Here is a 12090-nt window from a genome sequence, read left to right as displayed (position 1 = left end):
GTGCGTGCGTGCGTGTGTGTGTGTGTGTGTGTGTGTGTGTGTGTGTGTGTTAAATCTTGACAATAATAGAATCATCATTTTTAACATATCGTGCGATAGTACACTTTGAAATACTAAATTGTTTAGATGCTCTCATATTAGCTAGGAATATTCTGAGTATCTCATTACGACTTCCACTTCTTGAGGTTTCACAATCATCAAATCTAATCTTTACAATTAAACAACCATTATATCATCATTTTCCAATACGATCTTACTCTATCACTGTATGCAAACTTTATTACCAACTATTCATTTTTATATAGTAAAACAAGATATAAAGATTACAAACCTCAATAAAATTTGACTACATCCAATTTTACAAATCTTTTTTTGCAACGACTACATGCATGATCTGATAATGAATTTTCTACTAAACAGATTTTACTCTAAGAGCAAAAAGTTCATGATAGAAATAACACCGATGCTTATTAGTTTAGCAGAAATCCCGCTATCTCATATTAGGAGTCTACCCCATAATAGGCGACTTTACCCTAATTTTTAGGCTCGACAAGTAGAGAGTTGTATTGTCATAAGACGGAAGATTTCGCGAGAAAGTGGCCTGTAGTAGATGTAGAAAAACATGGAAGGAGATCAATAGGATGATTCGATGAATTCATCCACAGGTTTTATCTCCTATTTCCCCTATTTACAGAATTGGACTTATTTCGCAATTTTGATTTAAATTTACACTGACGCAGCGCGGCTTTCGCCATATGGAGATGTCATTTGACAAATTATAAAAATTAACGCAAGAAAAATTTACAAAGATCTTATTGGCGTATCTATTTACTAATAAACGTTGGTATTTACCAAAGGTGTGTGTGATAACGCTTTGCTCTCTAAATAAACTCCCTTGAGAAAATTGACTTTAAATGAAGTTAAGATTTTTAAAAGTAATTAAGAGTTTAGTTATTATTATTATTACTTAAAAATTTTTGAGATAATTTAAAGTGTGTAAAAGGCAAATCTAATTATGATCTAAATTTCAAAGCTAGGCTTTAAAATAATCTTAGAAAAACTGAAGATTTTATCATTTCCATTGCATCTAGAATTTTTTAAGTGCTGTAAGTTTTAAAGTAAGGCTAAGTGAGGCTAATTGTAAGATGACCCGCAAATAGTACGTGACACTGTCCCTAGGATGCAACGGTTTGCAATTTTCTTCTAAGATCAATACAAGAATGAAAAAAGATATAGCATTATGAGATTTTTCATTCGCGTTCTCATGAAATAATTTTTTGATAGTGAGCTTTCTTATAAATGAAGGGGACTTACTTTCAAATTTAAGAAAATTTATAATTTTACAATTATTATTTTAAAGAAAATCTGTAAAATTGTTGATATTTATTTTTTACAATTTTTAAGTTTTTTTTAGTTTCTTTTAGTTTTTTAAAATAAATTTTACATAAATTTTAAATAAGTTTTAAGATTACATTAAACAAATGTTTAAAGTGTCCACCTTTCTTGTAGATTTTCTCTTTAGCTTTTTCTATAGTAAATTTTAAGTTTTAAAGGTTTTCTAAGGTAAATTTTCCTAAGGATTAACTGTAAATATTTCACATGAATTAAGCGTGGTTTTCATACGTTTACACAAACATTTATATATTTTGCGATGTAACTTTTACCAAAATCATCGTTCGATTTCATGAACATCTTGACAAATCAAATAATGTTTATCAAAGGTTGTTTAAAACGAAACAAAAAATAGTTTGCCAAAAAATATTTTCCTTCACGGATTTAACTGTTATATAAAGGTAAGAAATATGCGTATAATTGCATGTGTCACGCAGGTGATAAGGACGTTGTTGATGTACGCGGTATTATCTCGACATCGTCGTAATTTAAAATATTGCAAAACTTGCGAAAGTCATATTTGGTTAGCATTGAGATGAATCAATTTGAGATAAATTGCATTCGCGAATAATTTTCTGTTGCAACGATAGTAAATCAAGTATAATTACGTAATATTTAAAATAACAGCAGAAACATTACTTTTTTTCACTTCTTGCTTTCACGTCTTTTCCTCACTTCATGCTCGATACATTGCAATGTTACATAAAATCACTTTTCGTTATCACACCTGATGTCAATGCTATTTTTCACAACGACCTTGACGCACAATTTTCACGGAAGTTATTTGTTACAATTTCAATGTATTTTTCTATAGTGCTAAACGAGAACACATACATATATACGTAATAAACGTTGGTTCTATTACTTACAAAATTGTAGACGTGATTACTTATTAATTATTCAAGAATGCACAATTGAAAAGCACAGGAACAGAGAATGACAGTTTTCAATCTTTATAAAAAATTGTGTATACCAATACATGGCTTCTAATAAGTTGAAATCTGTTATTCTCCCGTTCTTTTGTCTCTGCGCCAATAATTTCACGTGTGAAAGTTAATTGCTCTATTAATTTTACATAAATGATTTTCCTAGACTAACGTATTTCCTGTAACACTACTTTCTCGGCATCTTTCGCACGATTTATTGTCGCTATCTGATACACCCTTAATGTCTTAATGTTTCGTACAGTCTTCGTCCAATACGTATACATTTTGGAAACTAGTTACGTGTGATACTACCCTGAAAAATTTTTGTCATAATTTTTATATAAATTAGAACATTTTTCAAAAATATTCGAAAAGTCTATCTCATCTTCTCTCAGAATTTTTCAAGTGAATTCTGAAATATTCTGAAATTTCTCATCCCATAATTGTTAAAAATTATTTTTTAATTTTTTAGATTTTATAACATTCAATCAGAAATTATACTTTAAAAAAAAATCTTAGAAATCTTACGATATTTCATAATTAACATATAATTAACATGAAAAATACATTACTTTAAATACGAAGCGCCACTACGGTCTGAATGTTAAAATGTTGAACTATTATATGTATTCATTTAAATGAATTAATTTCAGAAATGATAATTGCATCTCGCACGGAATGCAAGAGATCCGGGTTCGAGGCAATATGTTTTTCGCAATAAGTTTATTACAATTTTTTAAGATTAAATTTGGGAAATTTGGGGGGATTATTAATATTTCTCAGATTGATTGCGTTGAAAGTCCGACAACCATATCAGCATGCAATTATCATTTCTGAAATTAATTCATTTTCAACATCTTAACATTCAGACCGTAGTGGCCCTTCGTATTTAAAATAATGTATTTAACATAAACGGTCTTGTGTCCAATGTTATTGTATTATATATATGAAAAATTCTGAGAAAAGATATAGATTTTCTGAAAAATGTTCCAATTCGTATAAAAAATGTGAGAAAATTATAAAATTTTATAGAAATTCTAAAAAATTATATGAAAATTCTAAGAAAAATTTTCACCAGAGTAATCATTACATTTTCTACATACATTGCCACCGTTGCTCCTTTGATAATGCACGCGATGACGATTTCTACCGTTTTTACTTCGTATTAAATCTACGTTTCACTCGTTATTCCATTAGAAAAATAATAAAAAAAGTCACTAGAATTTCAGTTCTTTCTATCTATTATCACGTTGGATTCTTATCACAAAATGTCATGTATTGTATTTTTGACGATAACATAACGTTTGCTTAGCATGAAACACTGAACTTGGTTTATTCTACGGTTATTTATACTACATACGTTCGATAAGAACTTTTAAAAAAGATAGGATATGCCAATGAAAGAGAACTGTGTTTAACTTGGATAACTATAATATTCTTTTTTTTTTTTAACATGTTTAAATATTTTCATCTCTATTAACACATTTTGCAGCCGTTATTAATTACAATTATTTTATTTATTCTTAATAAAGACACGTGCATTTGGTTAATTGTAAAATATTATATTCGCGTTAACTAATAAAATATTAAACTTGATTAACTTATAATTAGAGAAACATACGTCCGAATTCGTACCTTCTTAAAGATATTACAAAAAGGGAATACATGCATATCTCTCTCTCTCTCTCTCTCTCTCTCTCTCTCTCTCTCTCTCTCTCTATCCCTCTTCCTCCGCCTCTCTGTGTAAATCGCTTTACATGCGCATCGATAAATGCAACATGTACAAGGATTCGGCGCGAAATATGACGCACGTGCGACTCTCGTTAGCGATACATAGTCGAACGAGCCGGCAAGCGAGAGCGGAGAGGACGAGAGATACTGGAGTGGCTAAGGAGTGGCGGGCTAAATATAAATCCGTAGATCAGAAAACACGCATACGAAGTGCGTAATCCCCCGCCTAGAAACATGTTTGGTCGCCTTAAAACTATTCACTGCTTGCTACCATTCGTTTTGGGGTTACGCCGGTGCACATGCCACAGTTCCTTCTCTCTTTTTCTCCCTTCCTCCCTCATCCCCGCCCCTCTACCACCACGTACGGACTTTGCGCGTTTCCGCACTCGTTCCCGCAAGCGGGACAAGCGGTCCGCGACTGTTGCAGTGACTTCGGTGCAACGCTCGTGTACGTATGCGCGTTTTGCGCGCACAGTATGAGCGACACGCGCCTTCGATTACGCGCACCTGCTTTGTGTGCATCTTCAAACACGCATCGACGTGGGTTTGATTTCGACAGTGCAGTTATCACGTAAATTCGAACGATTCTGTGATTCGTCGCGACGATTCAGAGGCGCTCGAAATCAGTAGGAAGTATTTTTACATAATGTATACTAGAAGAGATCGGTAACAAAATAAAATTTTGATCAATTCTCTTTCATAATGTTTGAAACTTTAAAGTGCAATATTGATCTGCGCATTACGCGTGTGTTATTTACTGAAGAAAGCCGTATCATGTAGCAAAGCATTCGTGTTTCCAGTGCAGCATTATCGTGCTTCTTAAATATTGAATTTTCACGCGATGACGATCGGCGATATTGAATCACAGGTGTTGAAAGTTTATTTCTACGAGAATCCTTGACATTTCTTCGCGTCGTACGCGAAGGCGAGACTGATCAAAATTGAGATATCAATCGGTATAAGACGAATATAACGAATAGAGAAAGGTAATTCGCGTCAAAGATCGAATTTCGTTCGTATCGGTACATTTTACTTATCTAGTCTAACATTACGTCATGTCTCTACACCAAATCCTGGTGTGATATCGCATCTTGTATCTCTCATTTCTATCCTTATTGTGCAACAAGTGCATTTGCACGTTATAAGTGTCTTGTTTTTAACGCTGTCAAATGTTAAGACAGTTAAAATTATACGGCACTTAAAAAATTAAAATATAAAACAGAAATAAAATAAAAAATATAGCAACCTTACGCGGAACCATCTTTTGGTTTGGTAAAGTTTCTATTTTCGATAACCGTGTTGCTTACTCGAGCAACAGTGGAAATGCCTGCATGGCCTCAATTTTTACAATTTTGTAGAGCGTAATGCAAAGCGATCGTATCGTGCAAGAGTTTTCGTGTCAAAGAGATATAAAAGTAATATATCTTTTCTATCTCACATGAGAGGTTTAGGTATCGGAAATATTTTGTAAAATATTATCGGGGAGTGTAAGGAACTGAAAAGAAGAAAGGAAAAAAATATATATATATATGTCGTTCATCAAATGTTAGTTTCTGATTGCCATGAAGCTATCTTCTTTGCGGAACGAAACGTGTAAATTGAAATTGCGGAAAAGCTAAGTGCGGCTAAACAAATTTAGCCGCGTGAAAATTAAAACTAACACAGGACGATCTTTTCTAGATCTCTTTAAGCGATCGCTTTGTCCGACGTGTAATAATATCGCGCGTGTCAGTAGGAGGTAGGGAGATGGAAGGAGGGATCGGAATCTTAGCTAATTCGAGATTGGACGGACGATTCTTGAGGGATAAAACGAAACGTACGTCTAACGCGATGAGTGAAGAGCAGGAGCTGCGCGCGGAGCTCACAAGTACAATATACGATGCGACGCGACTGTTGTGCGACAAGCGGTATGCATATACACGTGCACTATAATATGAACATAATTGTTCACCGCGGTTGTGTAACGTTGCTTCCAAGCGGCCTCCAACAGTCGTTGCCGGAGCGTCACGTCGTCTTGCAAAAAATTACGCGATGCTCCGCTGTTGTTTAACATCATTTCGATCGATCGAAAACTCGTGGATCTGAAAATATGCGACAGTCACGTGAAAATCACTCGCTATTGTTATCGGCAACATAGTGCATTTAAAAATATTACTTTCGGAAGTCGAATTGTTGGCTCCTCGAGCGCGAAGGCGTAATTATTATCTATCGATCAATTGTTACGCCGACGAGCAAATAAAATAGAATTGTTAAATAGTTAAATAATAGAACGATTAAAAAAATAGGATATGCATTTAATCGAGACTCAATTTATCATGATAAAATTCGCGCTTGCGCTTTAAACGTACGCGCGCGTATTTTGTACAGCTTTGTTCCTTTTTAGCAGACGATGACATTGCATTGGTCTATCTATATATACGTCCATCTACGAACTGTCGTCGAACGCGCGGACTGTCGTGAATTCTCGCGCTGCCATAAGTCCCGTAGCTCCATGGTGCTCATGAGTCGTGTACCGCGCCGCGTCGCCGCGTCGTTGCTTCAGGACGGTGTCGTTGCTTTTTGCCCCGCTATGCGAAATTAACCCGATCTTCAGCTTCGATCCGGCCATTACGTTCGCTGTCCGCGCTATCCAGTGCGCGACGTGATGCCGCGCCGCGCTGTGCCGATTGCCGCGCGCGCGCGATGTGCAACGAGAGCGTGAAACAACAAGAAGAAAATCAACGGCTGAATAACTATATACGAAGAAAATTGGAACGCTACACTTCGGTATCGTTCACGAACCCGTTTTACACTTGCCCGTCATTCGGCTCTCTGTAATTACGTAACGCGTAGATAATACTGGCTGACGACGATGCGACAGCGGCGTGGAGTCTCGTTCGTTCGTTTAGATTCGTCAAAGCTCGCGCGCGCGTGATCGTTGGTGATCGTGCCATCCGTTCTTTCGTGCACGACGGTTTTATGTTCGACGTGCTCGAATAAAATATTCGTTATATGTTTGCATTATACATACATTTGCGGGCGTACGTGTATACTTACGCGCGCGCTTGTAATTCTCGGATGAGCGAGCAAATGTACGAGCCACGTACGCGTCAAGTTGATGACACCAAGTATGGTAAAGGCGAGGAGACAGCGAAATCTGACATACATCTATCTATTTAACAAATTTGTTCTGTATCGATCTGCGCATTTTTTTTTTTTTTTTTTGGTAATCGTATAGATAATCGATCCGTGGGAAATTGTCGATTCCAAGGCGCGGCGGTGGCTCGGTGTGGCATCGCAAAACGTTATTGTTGCGGTCGCCGTTTCACCAAGCTCTTCGTCGATGTCTAACAACGTGATTAGGAAAAGTTAACAATTACAGTCGACAGAATTTTTTTTCTGGATTGTAAAAATTGTCAGATAAATTTGAGGCTTTGCCAGTATTCTCGCGGTTAGACAAATTTATGAGACGTAAGAAATATGTTTGCGATTAACGGTTACGTGCGATATAAGTTAGAAGGTACAAAGTTGTAACGAGTATATTTGGAACAGGAAGGTTTAAGAGATACAGGATGTGAAAATTTCAAGATTTTTTGGCTACAGAATTCTTTATATATGTATAAACCAAATTTGAAATATAGAAATTTAGATTTCACCGATTATTTCTACGATAAGAAAAATTTATTGCAAGATACAGGGAAGTCGCAGTCGAGTGTGAAATTAAGCCTCGCGATAAACGAAAACAAACTCGCTCGTGACAAATAAAACATGGAGTGCTTTGCCTTGAAAGAATTTGTGTGGTACAAATTTGTGCGTGATATAAAGGAAGACATTTGCAAAGTAATGCATAATAGGATGCCATAAAAGTGCCATCTAGAATCACAACCGGACTATATTACACGATTATTTTCGTATGAAGAAAAATTCAGATCCTCATCAACGAGATGCAACGCCGAGGTATTGATTACTCTCACCATTGATGCAGAAAGAGAATAAATTAATCGTCACTTCTTTCGACAAATTAATGGAAATTAATGTCGAAGTTGAAAAGATCTTTTCCTTCACTCGAAGAAACAAAGAGGGATATAAACTACTTCGATGTTGCAACGAACTAATGAGTAGTTGTTCGTATCCGTTTACGATAATGCGACAAGTAGAGCAACATTTTTGAAACATGTTTCACTTGGTCATTATTTTTCAACTTGGTCAACTTGATTCGATCGTCATTTAATATCGGTTTAAAACAGTTTCGCAACGACAGATCTCGAAAGCCGATTCCAAAAGGGCTAAACGTCATAACGGAAGGAAAAATTAAAAGAAGAAAAAAATCCTGGAGCAATGCCACCCAAGGTCAAATGGATATTACTGTCCAATGCGTCTTTCCAAGCCTTATAACTTTTGTCTAAACCTTTTCTTCGAAATTGCATTTATTTTCGAGATATTCGACTGTATTCAGACTTTTGGGACATCCTGTGTGTATATATACATATTTATATATAGCGGAGATGAATGAGGTGCGACACGTTTTGACAGCTTTGAGAACTCCCGCGAAGAGTTCGACCTTGAACAATGGCGTTACGAGTATCGCGACGGCAACGTGGTACGACGTCCCGACGCCGATAATCGTACATTGTCGTGAGTTCCGCGATGAAACGAAACGCGACATTGTGAAAAACGACGAAGCGGGAAACGACCGTAAAAGATCCTGCGGTAATGAGATGGGAATGAGACTCGTTGAACAAAGGACAACCAGGTCCTTGGAAGAAGATACGAAAATCTTGCCATCGGAAAACAATGTTTCGGAAAAAGACACGACGATGGGACCTCTTGCTGGAAGACTCTCGCTGTCTTCCGATAACGTCGACAAGGCGTCGTCGCGAAACAACGCGGAGATCGTCGTGAATAGATCGAGTAAAGTTCGTACGGACGTCAGGCCTCGCAGTTTCGAAGTAAATCCTGAGTCTCGCGTAAACGACTCGAGGACTCGAGATGGGAAGAGACGCAGTACTATGGAACTGAATGCCACCACGACGGTGAAGACGGACGCCGATGGAGTGCCGACCATCAGTTTCAGTTTTTTGCGCGCCGATGAGAATTTTCACGAGAACGACGACGAGATCGTTATTCTGGAGGTTGACACGAGCGATCAAACTGATTCCTCAGGAAATCAGCTGTACGATCTTCCTAAAAGCGCCATCCTAGAAAATAATCAAGCTCCCTTAAAACGAACCGGACGTGACAAGGAAATAAATTCGAGTGAGCCCTCATTACCAACGGTTCGCCAGGATCTTTACGACGTGCCGAAATCAACACGCAAGGACGTGTCTTCGAACGATTTGCAAGAGATAGAGACGCCAATCTGCAATCCCGCGCAGGAAAACTGCAAGAGCACGAACGTAATTGTTTCGCCTGAGAAGAATAAGAACCAACAGCGCGATCAGATGAAACGTTCTACCAGATCGCTCAAATCTGGCAGAAGAAGCTACGGCGCGTCAGATAGCGACGGTTACGACGCCGGCATAGCGTCGATGTCGGGCTCGTATTCGGATCCGGAGTGCCCGAACGAGGCAGCGTTGTCGGAGAGTGGTGATTCGAACCGCAGCAAGCGACTGAAGTTGCAGAAGCGACGGTTGGGCAAGGCTTGGGGTAGGATGCGTAGTTGGCTGCGAGAGGAGAAGACCAGGATCGGCCAAGTGGTCAACAGGCACGCCAAGTTGCAAGCGGTTGGAGCGCTCAATCCCGAGGTAGTGCCGAAAACAAGAGGAGAGGAAAGATAAGAAATCTTGGCACGATTATAGTAAACATTAAGTTAAAATCGGTCGAATGTAAGAAAATTGATAACATACAGATTACATTATCTGATTCTCAAAAGATGACATTAAACGTACTTTACAGTAGGTAAACAAAAATAGATAAAATTGAGAAATCATGTATTTATTCAAGCTCTTTAAATCTGAGATCATTTTAACTAATGTAAATACGTTTATAATGTTACTCAATATGACAAATTAAAAGCGTGAAATTTTCGGTCCAGAAACGTAAAATTTATATTTTATATAATTCATTGCTTCAAAACTTTGACGTTTAAATTAGACCTTGTATATGGACTTTTTTGCTCTTCTTGTTCTCTAATTTGTTTTACATATATTTTTTCCAAACATCCTAAATACGAGTTGAGCAACGTGGTACAAGATTTCTGATTCTTTCATTCATTTCGATCGATTTTTTATTGAAAATTCTCGCATCAAGGTGCGAAGCAACTGTGCCACTGGGACATCTAAGAGCAAGCAGCGTGGCTTCTATGATCTAACGCGAGCTCACATCCAGGAGTCTGGCTCGATCACCAGAGTGGAGGAGTTTGGTCTATCGTCGGTGTCGGAGGAAGCGAACGTTTCCGATGACACGGAGAGACCAATGTCAGTATCGCCCGATTCGGGGAAGATGTCAGCGAACGGTACGAGAAGATCGCGCGGCAACCTGCGAAGAAAGACGGCCAGTTCGGACAACATTTTGGAAAACGACAGGACAAAATTACAGTTGCCAGGATCTGTGAGCATGGATAAATTATGCTCACGTGCGACAGAGAACGACGAGATGAAAACGATACCAATGACGACGGCGACGACGATGGCGGCTGCGCCGGCAATGACGACGATGGCGGGGACCAGTGATACCGAAGCGTCGAGGGATCACGGTGGGAAAAGTAGTCTGATTAAGAGGAGAATGCTCGGTTCAATTAGAGGGTTAATGGCTTCGACTCATCTATTGCAAACCTACGAGTCCGACGAGGTACTTGTGCTCTTATTGCTTCTTTCTCACTGCTAAGATCACTGACATGTTTGTGCACTTGTCACGACACTGACATGTTGAACACTTGTGACAATACGATCGAACATAACGCACATCTTGAAAACTAGAAATAAAAAGATTAGATACGCGTGTACGAACGGGACTGAAGGATGTAGTCGATGTTTGTACGCGTGCATGTGTGTTTTCCTTGGCGCTCTAAAGCGAATTCCGGAAATGTGAAATATAGGCACCCGTACGCGCGTGCACATATTCGAATACAGAAACGTCACTAATATTTGAATAATCTCATTAAAATTAATAGGAGCGTGCACATCGCGCTTGTAACGGATAGGACCATAAAGTTTGTAACTTACTTGTAACGCGACGCAACAATGGATGTGGATTAATATCGGCACGTGTGAAATTGTTAATAATCTTATAGGACGATGAGTAAGTTTGCTGATAGAGTTTGATAGAATTCAATAAAATGAATTTCGTAACGCAAAAATTTAAAAAATACGTATCTCTTAGATATTTTTTAAATGTTGCCTTACCATCGTACGCATATAAATGCATACATAAAGTATTCATTATATTCATTTAAGAAGATGAAATCTTTTACGAAAAAAAAGAAAAAATTTCTTGTCAAATCACATATTTGACATGTTTATTTTTGCTAATCATGACGTCCATTGCTGGCTATCTAAACGATATTACCACATTTATACAGATATTTTACAATAAATATAAAGTAGTCACTTCGATGAGATGCATGCGCGATAAATCAGCATCACTTAGAATCAACAGGAAAAAATTAAATGCCTGCTTTCTTTTTACATGTTGCTTTCAGCGATGACATTTTCATCGAAAATCGTTTTCATCTGTACAACAGACTTTTCTGGCGTGTTTAGAATGCTTTTTGTTGATCTATCAAGTCATTACATTTTATTTACGCGAATTTGTTATGCACGAAACATTTCGTTTTTGTGTATTTTATGAAGCTCAATTCCTACTTCTCTGACCTTTGCATCTCTGACATTGTATGAAAAGGTTTATTCGTCGAATATGTTTGGGTGTATCTCGTGATTAAAATTTTTACAAGAAGCATTTATGAAATAATGGATATTTTATCACTCAACTTAATATCACTGAATCAAAACTGTACGTAAATACAATAAAATATTCATTGAACAATGAAAAAATAATGAAAATTGATCCAATGAATTCTCTCATCAATGATTTAGGTTATAAAACTATTACTAGAATTCATTGC

At 37.4% G+C, this 12090-nt stretch overlaps 1 protein-coding gene across 2 annotated transcripts in view; it reads left to right on the top strand.

Moving 5' to 3' along the window:
• The first annotated feature begins 4457 nt into the window (after positions 1-4457).
• The window catches only part of LOC108752305, a 19041-nt gene continuing 11408 nt past the window's right edge, over positions 4458-12090 (top strand). Inside the window, exons 1-3 of one of the 2 annotated variants that reach the window (XM_018493048.1) lie at positions 4458-5035; positions 7670-9772; positions 10278-10817. In XM_018493048.1, coding sequence (XP_018348550.1) covers positions 8534-9772; positions 10278-10817 — 1779 coding nt within the window. In that variant the 5' untranslated portion in view covers positions 4458-5035; positions 7670-8533. Of the gene's footprint in view, positions 5036-7669; positions 9773-10277; positions 10818-12090 lie in introns of those variants that run through there. The other variant, XM_018493049.1, reaches the window with a different exon arrangement.

Source organism: Trachymyrmex septentrionalis, unplaced genomic scaffold (genome assembly GCF_001594115.1).
Source record: "Trachymyrmex septentrionalis isolate Tsep2-gDNA-1 unplaced genomic scaffold, Tsep1.0 scaffold6, whole genome shotgun sequence".
NCBI lineage: Eukaryota > Metazoa > Arthropoda > Insecta > Hymenoptera > Formicidae > Trachymyrmex > Trachymyrmex septentrionalis.
The sequence above is the reverse complement of the archived record's forward strand: the minus strand, read 5'-3'. Positions and strand labels throughout refer to the sequence as shown.